General features: G+C 35.2%; 1 protein-coding gene across 8 annotated transcripts in view; it reads left to right on the forward strand.

The window, feature by feature from the left end:
• ANKS1B (ankyrin repeat and sterile alpha motif domain containing 1B) overlaps positions 1–20,819 on the forward strand; it is a gene marked incomplete at both ends in the record, with an annotated part of 1,119,409 nt that overhangs the window by 201,205 nt on the left and 897,385 nt on the right. For all 8 annotated transcript variants that reach the window (XM_080705700.1, XM_080705710.1, XM_080705709.1 and 5 more), the window contains 3 exons: positions 13,714–13,789; positions 15,626–15,727; positions 20,380–20,493. In XM_080705700.1, the coding sequence (XP_080561826.1) occupies positions 13,714–13,789; positions 15,626–15,727; positions 20,380–20,493 (292 nt within the window). The remainder of the gene's footprint in view (positions 1–13,713; positions 13,790–15,625; positions 15,728–20,379; positions 20,494–20,819) is intronic.

Below are 20,819 nucleotides of genomic sequence, written 5' to 3' on the forward strand. Positions count from 1 at the left end.
TGGGCAGCCTTTTGTGATGCTAAAATTTTTTATTTATATTTACTTTATGAAGAGTTCCAGGAGACCTGATAACATATTTTAAAATATACCTCAATGAGCCCGGCATGGTGGTGCATGCTTGTAATCCCCGCGCTTGGGAGGCGAAGACAGGAGGATCGCAAAGGTTTGAAGCCAGCTGCGCTGGTTTAAGAGACCCTGTTTCCAAATAAAAATATAAAAATAGATCTGGGAGTGTAACCCGGAGGTAGAAGGGTTTCCAGGAATCCCAGTACCACACATATATATATTCAATGAGATGAATCTTTCGTTAGATATAGTTAACCTTAATTATGTTTTGTGTTTGTTTTGTTGCTTTATTCATAGAAAACATCTTTTTTTGTGGGGAGAGCTCATTGCTTTTTTGAGTGAATAATAATTTTGTTACTCAAATTTTGTTACAATAAATTTTTTCAGAGTCAGTGCAAATTTTTAAAATATGAAGTAGGTGCTTCTTGTTATTTTACTGGCTGAGAGGAAACAATAGCAGCTAGCAACTTGAACTGTTTCAGAGAATTTAATATTCATTCAATTTCTCTAGTTAATCAGCTGCAAATGAATTAGCAGTATTAAAAGTAATCTCATTTGGCAAATTATAGTAATGTACTTTTAGACTGTAATTATATTTGAGTTACATATGAATAAATCTTAAAAAATTATGGATGGCTTAGAAAATCTCATCTTTTCCTGCCAATTACATGTAATTTTAAATGTGGTATTTATTTTAGTATTTTCTTTCAAAGTTTTGTTTTCTGCATGATTTCTCTCTGAGCAATTTTAAATGATAACACATATTTGAACTAGCAAACAATTTAATTTCTATTAAATTAATTTCAAACAGTTTGAATATATATTATCTGAAATGGTTGGGACCAGAGGTATTTTAGATTTTAGATATTTTCTTTCTTTCTTTTTTTTTTTTTTTTTTTTTTTTTTTGGTGGTACTGGGGTTCCTGGAAGCCCTTCTACCTCTGGGCTACACTCCCAGACCAATTTTATTTTTGAAAAAAGGGTCTCTTAAACCAGTGCGGCTGGCTTTGAACCTGAGCCATCCTCCTGTCTCTGCCTCCGAAGCGCGGGGATTACAAGCGTGTGCCACAATGGCCGGCCTAGATTTTGGATATTTTCTGATTTTGGAGTATTTGCACTTATGAGTTATCATGCAGTTAGGATCCAACTCTAAACATGAAACTCATCTGTTTTATATATACTGTACACCTATAGCTTATAAGTAATTTTATATAAAATTTTCAGTTTTTTTGCATTTTCTTTTTTTTTGGGAAGTGGTCTGGGGATGGAACCCAGGGGCATTCAACCTCTCTGAGCTACACTCCCTCGCCTACTTTTATTCTTTATTTTTTGAAACAGGATTTCACTAAGTTACGGAGGTCCTCATTAAGTAGCTGAGGCTGTCCACAAACCGCAATCCTCCGGTCTCAGCCTTCCAAATACTGAGACTACAAGCATGCACCACCATGCCCGGTTTGCATTTTCATCTAATTATCAGTACCTATTAATTGCACAGAACAATCTTTTGTGTGACTCTTCATACATACGTATAATGTATTTTTTTTCTTTTTCTTTTTTTTTCTTTTCTTTTTCTTTTTTATTTTTGGTGCACTGTATTCATACATCATAGTGGGATACAAAATTTTGTAGACATACATGCACACATTGCCCAGTCAGCCCCCACCCGATCCCCACCCCATTCCTTCCCCATCCCTCCTTCCCATGCTTGGCTTAGTGGTTGACATCTAGTATTATAGCAATTTATCCAAAATTAAAAATGATAATCTCACATAAAAGTTTCATTTGTCTGATACCAAGCTTTTGATGACTTAAAGATAACATTTCAATATTTCTTTTTGCTTTCTTTCTTACCAGAGAATATTTTTTTTCTATTTTTTTTTAGGTGAAACTATCATATATTTATATATTTATTTTTCAGAAAAAATCTATTCTAATATGGAATATGGATTCTAGATACCCAAAATGATCTTGAAAAAGAACAAAGATAGAAGATATATATTTTCTGATTTCAAACCATATAAAGCTACAATAATTGAAACAGTGTAGTACTGTTCTAAAGGCAGATAGATAAACCATTGGAGTTAAATACAAGCCTAGAGCTAAATTCTTCCCTATATTATCAAGTTATTTTTGACAAGGTTTCCACGAAGATTTGGTGGTGGAAATAATAATCTTTTAACTAAATATTGTTGAAAAATAATAATTACATGGAAAAGAATAAAATTGGACCCTTAACTAATCCCATATACAAGTATTAACTCAAAATAGATAAAAGACCTAAATATAAATCTTAAGACTATAAACTTTTAGAAGAAAATCTGGGTCATAAAACCTCACAACATTGAAATTGGCAGTGATTTCTTGGATATGATTTCAGTGGCACAGGCAACAGAAGAGTATACAAACTCCCTAAAAAATAAAAAAATGTTGTATATCCAAAGACAATGTAAACAGAGTTAAAAGTTACTAATAGAATGGGATAAAATATTTCCAAATGCTATATCTGAAGGTATATTAATATTCCAACTAGAAATCCTAAAAATTAACAACAATAAAGGCAAACAATACAATTTAGAGGTAGGTAAAAGACTAACATAAATAATGAATCTCCACAGATAACCAATCTTAGTTGTCTGTTGGATAGAAAATCTTGTTTCTCTGGTTCTGGTGTGTGTTACCTATTTCTTCTTTGTAGTTAATCTCTTTGAGTATTTTCTCTAGTGCTGGTTTTGAAGACATAAATTCCTTCAGTTTCTGTTTGTTATGGAAGCTTCTTATTTTTCCATCTAATTTGATAGAAAGTTTTTCTGGGTAGAAAATTTTTGGCTGGAAGTTGTTTTCTTTCAGAGTTTGGAATATGTTACTCCAAGCCCTTCTGGCTCTCATGACTTGGTTTGGGAAGTCTGGAGTGATTCTAATTGGTTTGCCTCTGAATGACACTTGGCCCTTTGTTTTTGTTGCCTTTAAGATTCTCTGCTTGGCTTCCACATTGGTCATTTTGACAATTATGTGGCGTGGGGATCCTCTTCTCCAATCCTGTCTAAAGGGATTTCTATAAGTTTCCTGGATCTGTGTATCAACCTCTTGCTCTATGTTTGGAAAATTTTCTGCTATTACTTCCTTGAAGAGATTGTTGATCCCTTTGGTTTCACTTTCTTTTCCCTCCTCTATTCCAATTATTCTTAGGTTAGCTCTCTTAAAATGGGCCCATATTTCTTCAATGTCAGATTCATGCTGTCGGATATTTTTTCCTAGATTAGAAACTATGCGTTCATTTTTGGATTGCTCATCTTCTAAGAGCGAGATTCTATTCTCCATGTGGTCTAATCGGTTGTTTGTGCTTTGAATTGAGGCCTTTACATCATTAATTGCATCCTTTATCTCTTTTTGGCTCTCTCTGAGTTCTTTTCGAAGCACCTCTATTATTTCTACAGTTATTTTCCTGATTTGATCTTCTAGAAATCTCTGATTTTCAGTTTTATCAGGTTCTGATGTTGTGGGGTTGTGGGCATTCATTGCTCCAGTGTTATTCCTCTTTTCCTATGATTTCGGAAGTTTGTTCCTTCTCTGGGTTCTTCCCTTGGGTCACTATGACTTCACTTAAGGTGCTCTGGATCTTGAGTCTGTAGTATCTCAGACCCCACTACTCCTTTACTGGGTTGTATCACAGAGTCTCCAACCCAGGGAGTCAATAGAGGCTGCTTTAGACTGTGGGGGGTGCCAGGTTGCACGTTCTCCTATCTCTGCCACCACCACTCCCACACTGGGTCAAGTCCCAGGAAGTACAGTACTGGGATTTCTCCTCTGTGGCCCACAATTTGACTCACTGTTCTTGACTTCACAGATGTAGCTGTACTGGACTTGTTGAATTCTCTGCTGCTGCCGCCAGTGGCAATATGGCGCCGCTGCTACGCCCTTGGCCGTGAGGCTGGCTTATTTCTTCTTGGTTTTGAATTCCACTCTGAGTCCTTGCAGCGTGTGCTGAGCTCAGCCACTGGGAGTTTTAGATGTTCCCTGCTCTGAAAATTCCCACTTGGCTTTTCCGCAGCGGCTCACCTCAGCTTGCTGTAGCCGTCCGGTGAATTCGCCGCTGCCGCCGGCAATATGACACTGCTGCCGCGTCCTTGGGCGTGAGGCCGGTGTATCTCCTCTGTGGCTCTGAGCTCTGTTCTCAGTCTGCTTTCTCTCTGGAGCCTGGTGATTTTTTTTTCTCTGGTGATGGTGTTTTCTGGCTATGGAAGGCACTGATTTTGTGGTAATGGAGATTGGTTGTTAGCGGGGCTCTTAAGCCCCGCTTTTCTCGGTCGTCATCTTCCCGGAAGTCCACGTATAATGTATTTTGATGTTATCTACCTGCACCTGCATTTTGGCTATGACTTGTAACATGAGATCAGGCATGGCATTTTCACTTGTGGCATCATGCTGGACCTCAAAGTTTCAGGTTTGCTGTCTATGGCATTATACATCCATAATCCCAGTACTTGGGAGGCAGATACATGAGGATCTCAGGTTCAAGTCCAGTTTCAATAATTTGGCCCTTAGAAACTTAGAAGGGCCCTGTTTCAAAATAAAAAATAAATAGGGTAGCCTGTGTTATATTTTCTTATAAATTCTTTCATCTTAAAAGTTTTATTAATAAGGAAAATCAGACATATTAAGAAAATAGGGTTGAACTGACAATTCTCTTTAAAATTAGCAATTGCTTCTGTGGATTTTAAACCCAACTTGGAATAACTACAAAATGATGGTGTGATTGTATATGTGTGTTTGTGTTTATACATTTCTTTTATGAAAACTTGAAGAGTTAAAGCACTAGCATAACATTAAGTCAATGAGACTTTATATGAATGTTATAGAAAATGAAAGAAATTACTGAAAATTAAGCCGGGTATGGTGGTACACACTGGTAATTCCAGCATTTGGGACACAGGGAAAGAGGATCCAGGTTTGTGGATAGCCTTAGCTACTTAGTGAGGCCCTCAGCAACTCAATGAGACCCTGTTTCAGAAATAAAGAATTGTAAGCCGGGCATGGTGGCACACACTTGTAATCCCAGCATTTGGGAGGCTGAGACTGGAGGATCACGGTTTGCGGACACCTTCAGCTACTTAGCGAGGCCCTTTGCAACTCAGTGAGACTCTGTTTCAAAATAAAGAATAAGCCAGGCGTGGTGGCGTACGCTTGTAATCCCCGTGCTTGGGAGGCAGAAACAGGAGGATCACGCTGGTTTGGAGCCAGCCTCGATGGCTTAAGAGACCCTGTTTCCAAATAAAGAAATATAAAATAGATCTGGGAGTGTAGCCCAGAGGTAGAAGGGCTTCCAAGAACCCCAGTACCACCAAAAAAAAAAAAAAAAGAATAAAAAAATAGGGTGGGGTGTGTAGCTTGGAGGTCAAATGCCTCTGGGTTCCATCCCAGACCCACAAAATAAATAAATAAATAAATAAATAAATAAATAAATAAATAAGGATGAATGAATGAATTGTGTTTTGAATGGTTGCTATTCTAGCTGGAGCTAGGTGAAATCTCAGGGTAGTTTTGATTTGCATCTCTCTGATTGCCAATGATGTTGAACATTTTTTCATGCATTTATTGGCCATTTGAATTTTTTCTTTCATGAAGTATCTATTTAGTTCACTTGCCCATTTTTTTATTGGATTATTTGATTTTTTTAGTGTTGAATTTCTTGAGTTCTCTGATATTAGTCCTCTAATGGAGGAGTAGGTGGCAAAAATCTTCTCCCATTCTGTTGGCTCTCGGTCAAGGCTCTTGACTGTTTCCTTTGCTGTACAGAAGCTCTTCAGTTTCATGCAATCCCATGTATTGATTTGCCTTTTAGTTTGTTGTGCCTTTGAGGTCTTGTTGAGAAAGTTTTATCTGTGCCTTTTTGTTGATGTGTTGGACCTTTGCTCTCTTCAAGGAGCCTCAAGTTCTCTGGTCTAATTTCCAAGTCTTTGATCCATCTTGAATTGACTGTTGAGCAGCGTGAGAAGGTGGGAGGATGTGGAGAAGTGGGAACTCTAAAACATTGTTGGTGGGATTGAAAATTAGTGTAACCACTTTGGAAAACAGGATGGAGAATCCCCAGAAGAATGGGAACAAATTTACCATTCAATCCAGCAATACCACTTCTGGGTATCTACCCAAAAGAAAGGAAACCAAACTACCAAACTAATGCATGTGTATCTATGTTCATAGCTGCACAATTCACCATAGCCAAACTATGGGACCAGCCAAAATGTCCCTCAACAGATGAATGGATTACAAAACTGTGTACTCAGCCATAAAAAACACAATTGCAGTATTTATAGGGAAATGGATAGAACTGGAGGACATTATGCTAAGCAAGATTAGTCAGTCGTAAAACCTTAAAAATCGGATGCTTTCCCTAATATGTGAAAGCTAAGGTTAAATGGGTCATAGGAGGAATTCCAGGTTAAAAAGGAGATTCTATAGAGGAGCAAATAAGGCAACCTAACTGTGGGGATGGGAGGGGGGAACTAGGAAACTCTTTAAAGCACACAGTGTACTTATTCATATCATAGTCAACCACTAAGCCAAGCATGGGAGGAAGGGATGGGGAGGGAGTGGGGTGGGTACTTTGTGGGGGCTGGCTGGGTGATGTGTGCATTTAAGTCTACATGTTTTTTACCCCATTATGATGTATATGTACAATGTACCAATAAAAAATTAAAAAATAAAGAATTAAAAAATAATAGGGCTGGGGGTGTATCTCAGAGGTAAAATGCCGCTGGGTTCTATTCCTGGTACTTTAAAAAAAATTGCTAAAAGTTAATAATAAAGAATGCAAGTTACCATGCTAAGAACTGTTAAGATGCATAGCTGATAGGGTAAAGTTTTTGTTCTCAGTACTTAGTAGTAAGAGAAGAAATAAGGTATATGGATACATGAATATATTACATTTGAATAACCCTTTTATTCTCTGACTTTCCGGGATAATTTTTTTGGTGTGTGTGTGGTATTGGGGATAGAACCCAGGGGCTTTCGACCTCTCGGATCCACTCCCAGACCTATTTTTTAATTTTATTTTGAAACAGGGTCTCACTAAGTTGTTGAGAGCCTCACTAAGTAACTGAGGCTGGTTTCAAACCTGTGTGATCCTCCTGTCACAGCCTCCCAAGTACTCTGATTACAAGCGTGCTCCATCACGCCTGGCTCTGATAATAATTTCTTCTCTCTTCTCAATACTTCAACACTTTCTTCTCTGTTATTGCTGTCTTATCATGACTTTGTTTTTATTTTAATGAGAAAACAGAAGCAATCACAAATTTCCACCAACACATTTGAAAATGAATGTGTATTGGCAAATATGTTTTAAATGAACTAAGAAGGTTCATTTAACCCTTCATTTGGACCTTTTAGGTTTATAATTAAGGCCAGCTTCTCTACTTGAGATATATTATTCTGGTATTGTTCTGTGTCTCTTCAATACCTTAAGTTTTTCTTTGTCAATTATATCATCCACTTAAGGACAAAATATATTTAGTATTTTCCTCTCCAAGAAAACTCTCTTTTGATTCCATATTTCTTTTGTGGTTATTTTTTAAGTAAAATCAAACTCATTTTTAAAAATATTGGTGGAGTTGGAGATTGAATCAGGAGAATTCTGCTGCTGAACTATAACCCCAACTCCTTTATTTTGAAATGAGATCTCATTAAGTTACTGCACACAGGCCTTGCTCTTGCAAGCACTGGGATTGTAGACATTTGTGATTGTGCTAGACTATCAAACTCATTTTTTTTAATGGTACTAGAGATTGAACCCAGGAAATCTGCCTCCAAGCTATACCTCCAGCCATTCATTTATTTATTTGTTTATTTATTTTTGAAATGGGGTCTTGCTATGTTGCTGGAATCAAACTCAATTTTAAAATGTTGCATTCTTATAGAAAAAAACAAGCTCTTCAGTGAGTTTGTACCGGCTGCAGATAATCAGGTCTCATTTCAGGCCATTTAAAATTAACACACCATAGTTCCCAACTGATTAAGAACTGTTTGCTGACAGTTTAGAGGATCTAGAAAAAAGCAAATGGGAGCAAGAACATTTTGTAGGTTTGCATGTAACTGTCTCAGTTAGATAATGAGAATGACTCTTAAAAAGTTAAAGTGACCACAGACTTTAGGTGGTAGTGACTGTAATACACAGAACAAGCCAGTTTGTAATGCCAATTTTTAATTTTAATGTTCCTACTTAAAATGTAAGTGCCAATTTATTCCAAATATTTTTGCTAAAATCTAAACAAGAATAAATTCTATTGAAACTATCGTGATTTTTAAATTGATCAGTTAAACAAATCACTGGATGCTCATTATCCAAAAGGTACTAAAGATAGAACTAAGTTTTAACTTTGTCTGTTCCTGTTTACTCATTGCCTTTAAGGACTTTTAAATATAATCATACTAACAAGTAATTGATTTCAAGCCACAGTCAATATAGGCCAATTTCTATGTAATATCATTTTGGAAAGTTAAAAATTTAACTTAGATTAATGAAATTCAACTAGATATGAGTCCCATTCCAACTATCTCATTCTACTAAAAGTTCCTATTTTCTTTTTTGTCAAGTGTTTAGTGACTGTAATATTGTTAGGCCCAGAAGGCAATCATATGCCTCATCTTATTTATTATTAGCAATGACACAGGACTCTTCTAACCACTTTTTTTGACCTTCGAGAAGCCAGTTTCTTTTGATTCTCACTTAATTGACTGATGGCTTTTGATTTTTATAGAAGATAGAGGCTAGAACCTTGACTGTCTGACATTCAGCCTTATCGTTATACCATGCCTTACAAGCATTTTATCCATAGCAGTTGCTCAAAAATTTTGCTTTCTGTTTTCTGTCCCCTTTTGCAAAGTCATATCCTCCTTCTTGAACCAGACTTTATTTTTTACTTTTTCCCAATAAACCTTTACATTGAAAACTCTATAATTCTCTATGAGAGTGAGATATTGCTATAATATTGTGTAATAAACAAGAAATATCAATGGCATACAATAATAAGCCATAACATTTTCTCACTGAAAGGTTGCAGTTTAGTGGGGAAGCTCTGTTTGATGTTGTAAGCTGACTCTGTGTCTGTTATCTTCTTTCTGAGACTAAATAGGGATATTGCCTAAACACAAGAGAAGAAATCCAACAAACAAGCACATCTTAGATCTCTGTTTACATCATGTTGGTTATTTTCATTGGCAAGTTACAAAGCCAAACCCTAAATAAAAAATTATGGAAGCATATTCCACTCATATAAGTAGAAAAACTGAAAATTTATATAGCAAATGGTGTATAAAAGGAGGTACCAGTAATGCAACCTATGATATGTCCATTCATTGGTTAAGTGCTCTCATCTCCCTGATCTCTAAGCATCTGAATGTTCCAGCGCTTTCTGTTGAGACATTTTTTCTTCTCTCTCTGTACTTATTTCTTAGTTGACCTCATCCAGTCTCTTAGCGTCAAATAAAACCTTTATCTGACAACTACAAGCTTTTTTCTTCATCCTGGACCTCACTCTGAGCTCTAAATTAGTGCATATAATTGCCCTCTGCACATAACCATTCGATGATTAATGGGCATCTCAATATCAACATTTTCCTAACTAAACATTAGGCTTTTATACTTTTTCTCTCCAGATTTGCCAATCACCTACTTTTACCAATCTTGGCAAATGTCAGTGCCATTCTGGTTTCTTGGCCCCCAAACTTTAGGGTTTCTTTCATGCTTTATATATTCATTTCCTCAGTTAATTCTGTTGATTCTGTGTTTAACCTGTATCCAGAATTTTACTACTTTACTTTCACAATTATCATAGCACAAGTCCTGATCATCTCTTTCTTTCTAGCTTGTTTACATGCTTTTTTACATTTGCCTGTTTTCTTTGCTCAGGTAGCCATAACAAAATGCTACAGTATGAGTGGCTAAAACAACAGAAATTTATTTTCTTACTAAAAGATAGAAAGTCCAAGATCAATGTTCTGGCCAATTCACTTCTTGGTAAGAGATCTCTTCCTAGATTTTTGGACATTTCCCTTTCTAGTGTGTATTTACATGTCCTTTCTTCTGAGTGCAAATGGAAAGAGAGTTACCTGATTTTCTCCTCCTCTTATGAGGACACTAGTACTATTGAATTAATGACCTACTCTTAAGATCTAATTTAGTCTTTACTTCTAGAAAGACCCTATGTCCAAATGCAGTCACACCGTGGGATAGGGATTTAGTGTATGGATTTTGGGGAAACGCAAATGTTCAGTCCATAACAGATTCTTTTCAGTTTATTTTTAAGATAACAGCCAAAAGTAATCACATTAAGTGAAGTCAGGTCATTCTACATTTTTTTCTCAAAGACCTTATTGGCTTTCTATTTACTCAGAGCAAAAGCCAACGTTCTTACTGTGGTCAACAGAGTCTTATATAACTTTGTACTACTATCTCTCTAAAACTAACTCCCATGGCCTCCACAATCTTACTGGGGAACATTATGTATATACTCCTATCTCATGACCTTACTAATCCACAGGCTAATTCCTCTACTTTCTCTAGGTGTCTGCTCAGATATCACTTTAATAGAAAAGACTTTCTTGACCTATCTCATTCACCACCTTGAAACTCCCTTTCTTTTGCTTTTAAGATGAAATGAGTTTCCCTATAAAAATACCATATCCCTTTTATCCTTCTCAGGTCATGATACCAGGTATTATATCTACATAAACAAGAAAATTTGTTTTCTACCGTCATGGGGTTGACAGTAGGGTTGATGGAAAATAAATACTTAAACGAACATAAAAATTATAAATTACACTAAGTGCTATAAAGGAAATAAGTTATTTGAAATTTGTTTGTAATTGATATCTAAGGGCCATGGGAAGTCTTTCTCTGGATGCACCTCTTCAATAAAGCTATCTCCAGAGAATTGAGAGATAAAGCCATGGAAAAATATGTGTATATAAGAAATACAGTGTAGGAAGAAAGAAAATAAACTAAATAAAGAATACTCAGGAAATTAATTTTAAAAAAAGAGGCTGGGCGTGGTGGCACATGCTTGTAATCCCAGCATTTGGGAGGCTGAGACAGGAGGGTCATGGTTTGCAGACAGCCTCAGCTACTTAGTGAGGCCCTTTGCAACTCAGTGAGTCCCTGTTTCAAAATAAAGAATAAAAACTAGGGCTGGGCTGGACGTGTAGCTTGAAGGTAGAATGCCCCTGGGTTCCATCTCCAGTACTAAAAAAAAAAAAAAAAAAAAAAAAAAAATGCCTGCAAAGAAACAGAAGGAATGCCAAGACAATTTTATACAATCAGTTTATCCATTTACCATGTATTTATTGAGTGTCCATGATGTGCCAGGAATTGTGTACTCTGTGTGAGAACATATAGAAATGAGAGAATTAGGCAAAAATTGTGCCCATAAGGGAAGATGACTAGTCACAGAGTGGGGGCAAAGAAAAGGGAGATATGGGATAGAAGCTTGAAGATAGCAGATTCACAGGAAGGTGTTTTTGGATAGTGGAAAGGTATGTATGTTTATGGAGAATAGAAAGGCCCAGTGAAAAAAATGAAATTAAAGATGCAAGAGAAATTGTGATGATACTTCAGGAAGAAGCAGAAAGGGATAGAAGAGCACCAAGTGGAGGATTAGCTTCAGTGGGGAGAGAGGATGCTCCCTTTGAGTTAAGAGCAAAAGAAGACAAAGCTTGGAGTTCCAATTAAATAGGAGGAAAGATGCATTCCTTTTCAAGTGGGAGATATATTGTTTATAAGTGCTTTGAAGACATATATTTTTCATGTACCATTTTTCCCAGTAAAAACTTTTTTTTATTACCGTTAGTTGTTCTTCATGTAAAGTTTTCCCGGTTCTTTATCATTTGGTACCCTCTTCTCTGTACACATTCCAATCTGTTAATAATCCTATAAAGATTTAATTCCCATAATTGAACATAGTGCTGTAGATATAGTCTACCTAATACAAGGCCCAAAAAGCTGCTGCCTTCCAACTCATTGAGACATCATATGTTTGTTTACAAAGAAGAGGATGTTCTTGTCATTTGAGTTCTTCCCTTTTATCCCAAGAAATAGCAGCATGTCTAATTGGTACCAGCCAGGATACCAGAGATTTTTTCTTTTCCTGAGTTACATGCCAATCTAGTTATCTTGTCTTCATTTACCGCCATCAAGGTGTTTTTATTAACTGGTTATTACATACAGTAGTCACGGAGGGTTTTTTTCCCCTGTATTGGGGATTGAACCCAGGGGTATTCTACCCTGAGACACACCCTCAGCCCTATTTTTTATTCTTCATTTTTGAAACAGGGTCTCTTTGTTGTGGAGGACCTCACTAAGTAGCTGAGTCTGGCAGTGAACCTGTGATCCTCCTGTCTCAGCCTGCTACCACGCATGGTTCAGCTTCTTTGTTACTTCTGCCATTTTCTTTACTGACCACTGCCACAATTATATTTTATATCTTATAGTCACTGTTATTTTTATTTTATCCTTGAATCAAGAATTTGTATTCCTTTATTGGCTCGTTCTCTTTTGCAGGCTTCCAGAGAATTAGGGGGTTTTCCCCCTTTGTTTTGTTGTGTTTTATGTATGATTACTGGGAAAATCTTGGAATGCTACTATATTATTAACTGTATGGTTGTCTACTTTAGAAGTCATGTTTATTTTAAATTATGAGTTGAAATAAAATGGAGAAAGTTGGTCCACAACAAAAGTAGGATTCAAATCTTAGGGACTGAGAGAGCTTGAGTTCATCTGTTATTTCCTTGTATATATTCTACTTGCTTGCAGAGTGTTTGGGATGAAATATTTCAAGGTCTGGTAGATTATAGCTATAGAGTTGAGGCAGAATACCGAGATGACTAGAACTGTACTAACTTGAGTGTGAATATTAGACACTGTAGGAGGTGTAAACTGCAGGACACAAAACTTGAGAAAACAGCCTACTTTATACTTTAACAAAATATTCTTACAATTTTTCTAATCTCTTGTGAAAGGAATACAGTTATTATGGGATTTTTAGAAGCCCATAGTTTTGACATATTTAAACACCAAAATATTTGTGGTGACACTGTGATAGCAGTAAAAAGTTCCTGGTATCACTGTGTATAGTAGAGTTATGACAATAGTTCAGTCCATTTTTACAGTTCTTATGTTATCTTACTAAAGAAGCTAATTATATCACTCAGTTTTAATGTTATTCAAATGTTCTATTTCACTGTCATTTATAGAAGATAATTTTTCTGGCTATAGAATGCTAAATAGACAGTTTCTTTTGTCACATGAAGATATTACACTTTCTTTTGGTTTTATTCTTTTTGTTGAGAAGCAAGCTATTAATCTAATTACAATTATATTTAGATAATTAGTAATAGTAAGTGGCTAAGAACTTTACAGAATTAATAGGCCACTAACAATTCCAGAAATACTAAGTAAGATAAACGAAAACTTAGCACATCAAAACAGTAAAGCATCTAAGTTAAAGAAAATATCTTTAAAAAACCAATTGTCTTAAAAAAAGAATTGTTGTCTAAAAACAGTGATTAGATTAATATGTTTGAATACATAAAATGAAGAAATTTTAAAATGTGTAAGCATTCTAAATGTAACTCTGCTTTCTTTCTTTTTTTTTTTTCCAGACAGAAAAGGGGAGTGCCCTTCATGAAGCAGCTTTATTTGGAAAGGTGGACGTAGTACGGGTTCTGTTAGAGACAGGTAGCTATCCTAGCTCTCCATCATGAAGCCTGTCCTGCCCAGTGCTATTTCTATTTCAGAAAAAGACAAAGGAAAAATGACAGTTTTGTTCATATTTTCCTCACTCCAAATGGCAGATTCATAGAATTGATCCTTGGTGTTTAGATAAAATTTACATTGAAGTTTACCTTCTTTTACTCAGTAGATGTTTTAGGAAAAAGCTCTTGGAAATTACATTTTATATATTTTAGTCACATTTAAATACACTAGAGAAACTGCCAAAAGGAAAAAGAGAGCTCTGATTTTTACAAGAAGGAGGAATTGCTCACTGGGAAGTTATGACTACTGCTTGGTTTATTAAGGAATACCATATTTCCCATCTGTTTCTAGTTATTACAATTGCTTGGTTTATTAAGGAATACTGTATTTCCCTTAGGTTTCTATATTGTGAACTCTTAAACAGGGATTTTACTCCTTCTCCTTAAGGTAAATTCTCCTTCCAGATAATTATCAATTGAGTAGCCACTGATTGTTGGTACAGTGACTTATTTTAAAGGTAACTTTTTAGAGGCAATGTTTTGGAAGAACAACAAAGTAGGCTTATTTACATATGTATATTCTGATTGAAATGAAATAAAATCAATTAAGAATTTTTTAATGATCAAAAGGCAGGAGTAGAAATTTATACTTGTTAATAACTGATGTAAACTTTTTTTTTATTATGGATAGAGCATATTTACTTTCTTCTGTGAAAATATAAAATGAAAAACATTGGCAGACTCTCGTGCTGTGATTGTGCTCATACCATGTTAAAATTGCATGCATAGTTAGCTTTGAGATGCAGTGTAGAGATACAGTAAATTATTTAAGACATTCATTAAATGTGTGCTGATCACACCTCCTGACATGCATTTAAGGAAATATTTAATAATCTTTTTTTGCACCACTTTTTAAATTAATCTATTTATTTGCTTATGGTACTAGGGATTGAACCCAGGCCTCGTGCACACTAGGCAAGTGCTTTACCGCTGAGCCACATCCCCAGCACCTTTAATAATCTTTTGATGGTGCAGTATTTGAGACCAGATCCTATAAACTGGCTTTGTTTGCAGTTAGGTATTTTGAAAAATCTATAAACTTTTTTAGGGTAGTGAAGGCTGCTTGCTACATTAAAATAAGTTCCTTAATATAATCTGTATTTTCAAAACTAAAAAACAGAAATACGTCAGTTGCACAGTTCAAGAGGTTTATTGAGGTTAGTGATGAGTGTGCTGACATTGAACATAATCTGGTATAAACAAATATGGATTATTTGTCTTTGTATTTGGAGAAACAGTATTTGGACAATTCAAAATAATCATCCTTCTAAAAATTTTTCAAATATTCAGGTTTCGTAAGAGTGTAATTATATAACTAATACAGTAAATGATTATTATTTAAGTATTTCACCATATTATACAGTATAAATTATATGATCATTATAATTTAAGAATTCACACTATAAATAAATAGTATTTTTATTTTGAAAGTATACTATTTGGTTTTAACTAGTGATTACACAAAAGGGATCATAAAATCCTGAAAAGTAATTTTAATGGTTGGGTTAGTGATATTTATGAGCTGATTAATGAGTTAAAAAAATTCAAGAATGTTCTGAATCTTTGGTTAGCAGCAGGCTCTTATCTTTTTCTTGCAAAAATTTTGTGTGTGTGTGTGTGTGTGTGTGTGTGTAACTTTTTTAAAATGACCTTCAGTGCTTGGCCTATATACATTTGAAATTAGAACAGTTATATATTGGGAGTATCTTTTGAGGACACTCCAGTGGTGTACATTTAGTGGGTTTTCTTTTTCTTTCAGGTATTGATGCCAACATAAAGGATAGCTTAGGTAGAACTGTCTTAGACATTCTGAAAGAACATCCATCTCAGAAATCTCTCCAGATTGCAACACTCTTACAAGGTAAACAGTATTGAATGATGGACAAGTTTGCCTTAAAGTAATGATTAATTTGAAGCTGTCATAGTTTTATCCTTAGAGTTAGTGATTACTTTGGAATAGACTTATTTGTATTTCTAGTAGATTTTAAACTGCTTAAATATTTTATTTGTGTTTTTCAACTACTGAGTATTAATATGTTAAGCTATGTATTAACTACTTGATGTTAAAATCTTTTTAAAACTAGTAAATATGTAGCTATGAGCTTGAAGTTAATAATACTATAAAAGCAGTGATTATTAAGTATTACTATATTGAGTAATAATACTATATTGTATATAAAGTATTGAATAATACTTTAAAGAGTTTTTAGAGATTTTCTATTATTTCATCAGATTTCTTTGACTCTGTGAAGCAGGTAAATCAGATATTTATAATCCCTTTGCACTTGAGGGAAAATGAAGCTTTGAGAGACTATTTTGCCCAAACTCATAATATCCTATGCTAAGTGGCAGATTTAGTACATACATACTGGATTAACAATAAGGAAAAGTCTAATTGACTAAAGAATCCAGATTATTTTCTCTCTAATCCAATAGTAAAAGATAATTCAGTTTTTCCAGACTTTGCTTTTGATAAAGGTCATTTTAGTACATTTGTAGTTAGTTGCAGTCAGTATGTCTGTTTAAGATTTCTAACCATTTGGTGATACTTTTTCGTTTGCAGAGTTTTATACTTCTCCATTTGATCTAAAACTTTTATTAAAATCTAGATTTAAATGATTTCTCTTTCCGCTTGGTGATGAGGCCTGGCAAATAGCATCTTAACCTTGAAACCCCAGATATTCTTTCCCTCCTTTCTATTTAGCTCCTATACTGCAGTGATTATTCCCTGCGAGACTGACTACGAGCATAACACAGGAGTGGGGCAGAATAGGTTTCATTGGTTATCTGTTGGGAAACTAGAAACTAGCCTGTATCTCTGCATAGAGATAAATAAACTAAAACCAAGAGGGGAAGAGGGTATGTAGATATAGCAGTCAATAAAGGCCAGAGATGGGTGTAAAGAAAGAGTAGGTGGTAATTATACTTTCTTATCTGTTTCTGAACTCTTTCATGCAAATTCAGGTTTCTATGATATTCTGGCCAATAAATAAGTCAGTTGTAAGTCATTTGCATAAGGGGATGAAAGTGAATCCAAGCATGATTTTTCATAACCAAATTAAAATTAAATTGAGTGAAAGCTAAAAGTTGAGTTGCACACATCATTTTTGTCCATCTTCTTTCTCTAGCACTTTTATTTCATATTGGACTTTTGCTTCTAACTGAACTTAAAAAAATACAACTGAAGCTTGTGCATATTAGGTCTTTGGGGAGAAGTAAAATAAGTGTTATGCACTAAAAAGAGGGCATGACATCATTTTAGACATTTTTTTCAACAAACTATACTATCTCACAAAAATGTTATTTTATGTAGGAGTATTTTTCCTTAAATGTTATTTTATATAGGAATATTTTTCCTTAAATGGCCAATTCATTAAGGTTTGTAAATTTGCTGATAGTGTATATGGACATCTTTTAATTTTTCAAATTACTGGCAAATTTCAGAAGTAAACAGATTATTTTCTTTATATTTTTAGATTCAAGTCACTGGTAAATTTTAAATTGAAGAAAAAAGTTTGTTATCAAAAAAGCTAATTTTAAGTAGATAAAATTACTATTTTACAAAAATGCTATGCAATTTGCAAACCTGCTGTATTCTGAAGATAGAATTTTATAGTTTGCTTTATTTTCCTAATAGAATTTGCCTAGTGGAATTTCCCTTTGTGGAAACTGTTTGAATGGTATAAAACTGCAGTTGGTTGGCATGAGAGTACAAACTTTCTCAATTACAGTTTGAAGAAATAGGTCCCTTGTGAATACCAGCAAAAGATCTCTAAAAGAAGAGATCTATGGGTTAAGTCACTTAGAAGATTGCTACAAACTAACCATGGGTGGGCTGAATATTTTTGCCATATATCAAATATGTTTTGTTTAGACTACATATTTTTGGCTTACATTGTGTTTCCATAAAAATTGAATTAGCTGTCAACATTAAAAATCAAGAATTTCAGCTAAAACTCCAGAGTTTGGGCTTCTCAAAAAATACAGGCTTTCATTTTACAACATTGTTGAACTTTCCATGGAGCACCTGCTCTCTGATTAAACATTCTCTGCACACTTTCTATTTTTTCCTATGATACGGAGGCTGAATATTAGTTGACATTTATTCTTGCATTCAGTGTTATTTTCTTTATGATTAAAAGAAAAGTGAGATGTTTTCATTCCCCATGTCTCTCTGACGCCACCATTTATTAGATGTACGAACAGGGCCATGTTAATAAGCCTTGAGTTGTCATCTTTAAAACTGAGATAGTGCAGCTGGGCGTGGTGGCGCACGCTTATAATCCCCGCCCTTGGGAGGCAGAGACAGGAGGATCGCGCAGGTTCGAAGTCGGCCTCGCTAGCTTAAGAGACTCTGTTTCCAAATAAAAATATATATATAAAAAATAGGTCTGAGAGTGTAGCCCGGAGGTAGAAGGGTTTCCAGGAACCCCAGTACCACCAAAAAAAAAAAAAAAAAACAACAACAAAAAAACCCCAAAAAACTGAGATAGTGTGTTGTATCATAGTTTTATAAGGATTACAGAGATGAGCTATTTATATCAAATGTTTAGGACCATGATGAATGCATAGTAAGCAGTATTTAAGTTTTGTTTGCTATTACTGTTAAGCCAGGCATGGTGGCGCAGGCTTATAATCCCAGTACTTGGGAGGCTGAGACAGGAGGATCGCACAAGTTCGAAGCCAGCCTCAGCTACTTAGTGAGGCTCTCAGCAACCTAGTAAGACCCTGTTTCCAAATAAAACATAAAATAGGTCTGGTGGTGTAGCCCGGAGGTAGAAAGTCCCTGGGTTCCATCACCAGCACCACAAAAAGAGTAAAAAGTTTAGCTTTTATTATTATTACTGCTATTATTATGTCTTTATAAAAAAGGATAAATGAGCCTATGTATTAATGCCCACCTGTACCCCCAGTACTGGGGAGGCTGAAACAGGTTAAAGGCCAGATACGCCAGTTTAGTGGGCCCTCAGCAACTTACAGGAACCCTGTTTCAAAATTTAAAAAATATATAAACGGGTTGAAGATATAGCTCAAAACATCCCTGGGTTCAATCTCTACCTCCATAATAAAATAAGTGAAAGATAGACTGAGTGTAGGATATTACTCCAAGAATAATGGGAATGAATATTACTTTGTGGAAATAAAACAATATGGAAATTAGCTAATATTGTAAGAAAACTACACTAATATAATTTAAACTTATTTTAATTCATTTGTTACCTGACTAGTATTTTTATTCATTTGAAATCAACATCTATATTTTAGTGATTAAATCCATTTAAAGTATCTTTTCAGAGAGGTTTAAATCTCAGATTTAAGCAGATTAAGAAGGCTATTGCATATTTTAACAGATAAGCTTATTATCATTATTATGATTTTTTGCAAAACAGAGGATTGAACTCAGAGACATTCTATCTCTGAGCTATACCCCTACCTCTATCTTTAATCTTTATTTTGAAACAGTCTCACTAAGCATGTACCAGCAAACCTAGCTCAAATAAGCATTATTATTATTATTATTATTATTATTATTATTATTATTATTATATTTGCAGGTCTGGGGATGGAACCCAGAGGCATTTGACCTCTGAGCCTCACCCCTTGCCCTATTTTTTATTCTTTATTTTGTTTTTTTTTTTTTTTTTTTTTTGGGTGGTACTGGGGTTCCTGGAAGCCCTTCTACCTCCGGGCTACACTCCCAGACCTATTTTTGCATTTTTTTTTTATTTGGAAACAGGGTCTCCTAAGCCAGCGCGCGGGGCTAGCTTCGAACCTGCGCGATCCTCCTGTCTCCGCCTCCCAAGCGCGGGGATTACAAGCGTGCGCCACCACGCCCGGCTTATTCTTTATTTTGAAACAGGGTCTCACTAAGTTGCAGAGAGCCTCACTAGGTAGCCGAGGCTGACTGTGATCCAAGATCCTCCAGTCAAAGCCTCCCAAATGCTGGGATTACAAGTGTGCACCACCACACCCGGCTAGATAAGTTTATTTTTAAGGAAAGCAGGGGATTAGTTTTAAGAAGAAAGGGGAATGTGAGATTCTTTCAAAGTGTCTGGTTTCTTTTTTTATTTATAAATCTTTGCTGGATGTGGTGGTGCATACTTGTAATCCCAGTATTTGGGGGACTGAGAAAGGAGGATCATAGGCTCAAGGCCAGCGTCATCACCTTAGTTAAGACTTTCAGTAATTTAGTGAGAATCTGTTTCAAAATAAAGAATAACAAGTGCTTGGATGTAGCTCAGACATGGAATGACCCTGGGTTTAATCCCTGATGATACCAAAATAAAATAAAATAAGATAAAACAGAGAGACACTAAAAACTTTAGTAGCTCATCATGAAGTTTTTGTTTGTTTGTTTGTTTGGATCTTTGAAATTCTTTTAAAAACTCAGAATAAAATTAAGATATTAAGAAATAAAGGAAAATGAGTCACCAGAAGTAAGGGATAAAATTAAGTTACTGATTTTAGTGTAAATAAATTAAAGTATGTAATTTTAAAAATGTGTACACACAGAATATTTAGAAGGTGTGGGAAGATCAACAGTCCTTGAAGAAGATGTACAGGAAGAAACAACACAAGAAACACACGTTTCATCTCCTGTTGAGTCTCCTTCCCAGAAGACCAAAAGTAAGTAGCTACTTCTAAAGCCCTGAAAACGACACTGGACTTGTATGTGCGAGTTTGTCGCTGCATGAGAAGGCTAACAGTTGTGGAAATTTCAAGTCTCTAAATTATAACCTAAACCCCATTGTTTTATACATTTTTTTCGTCAACATTATAGAGTTCCTGCTACTTGTTAGGGCCCACTGGTAGTACTGAGCTGGAGCAGTGAGCAAAGCAGACAACAGTCCCTGGCTCATATGGAGCAGATATTTTATAGCTCTTTTTATAGATATTTTTCTAGCTTTATAAAGGTAGATGTGATAAATGAGAATTGTTTATGTTTACAGCAT

Source organism: Muscardinus avellanarius (assembly GCF_963383645.1).
Source record: "Muscardinus avellanarius genome assembly, chromosome: 11".
NCBI lineage: Eukaryota > Metazoa > Chordata > Mammalia > Rodentia > Gliridae > Muscardinus > Muscardinus avellanarius.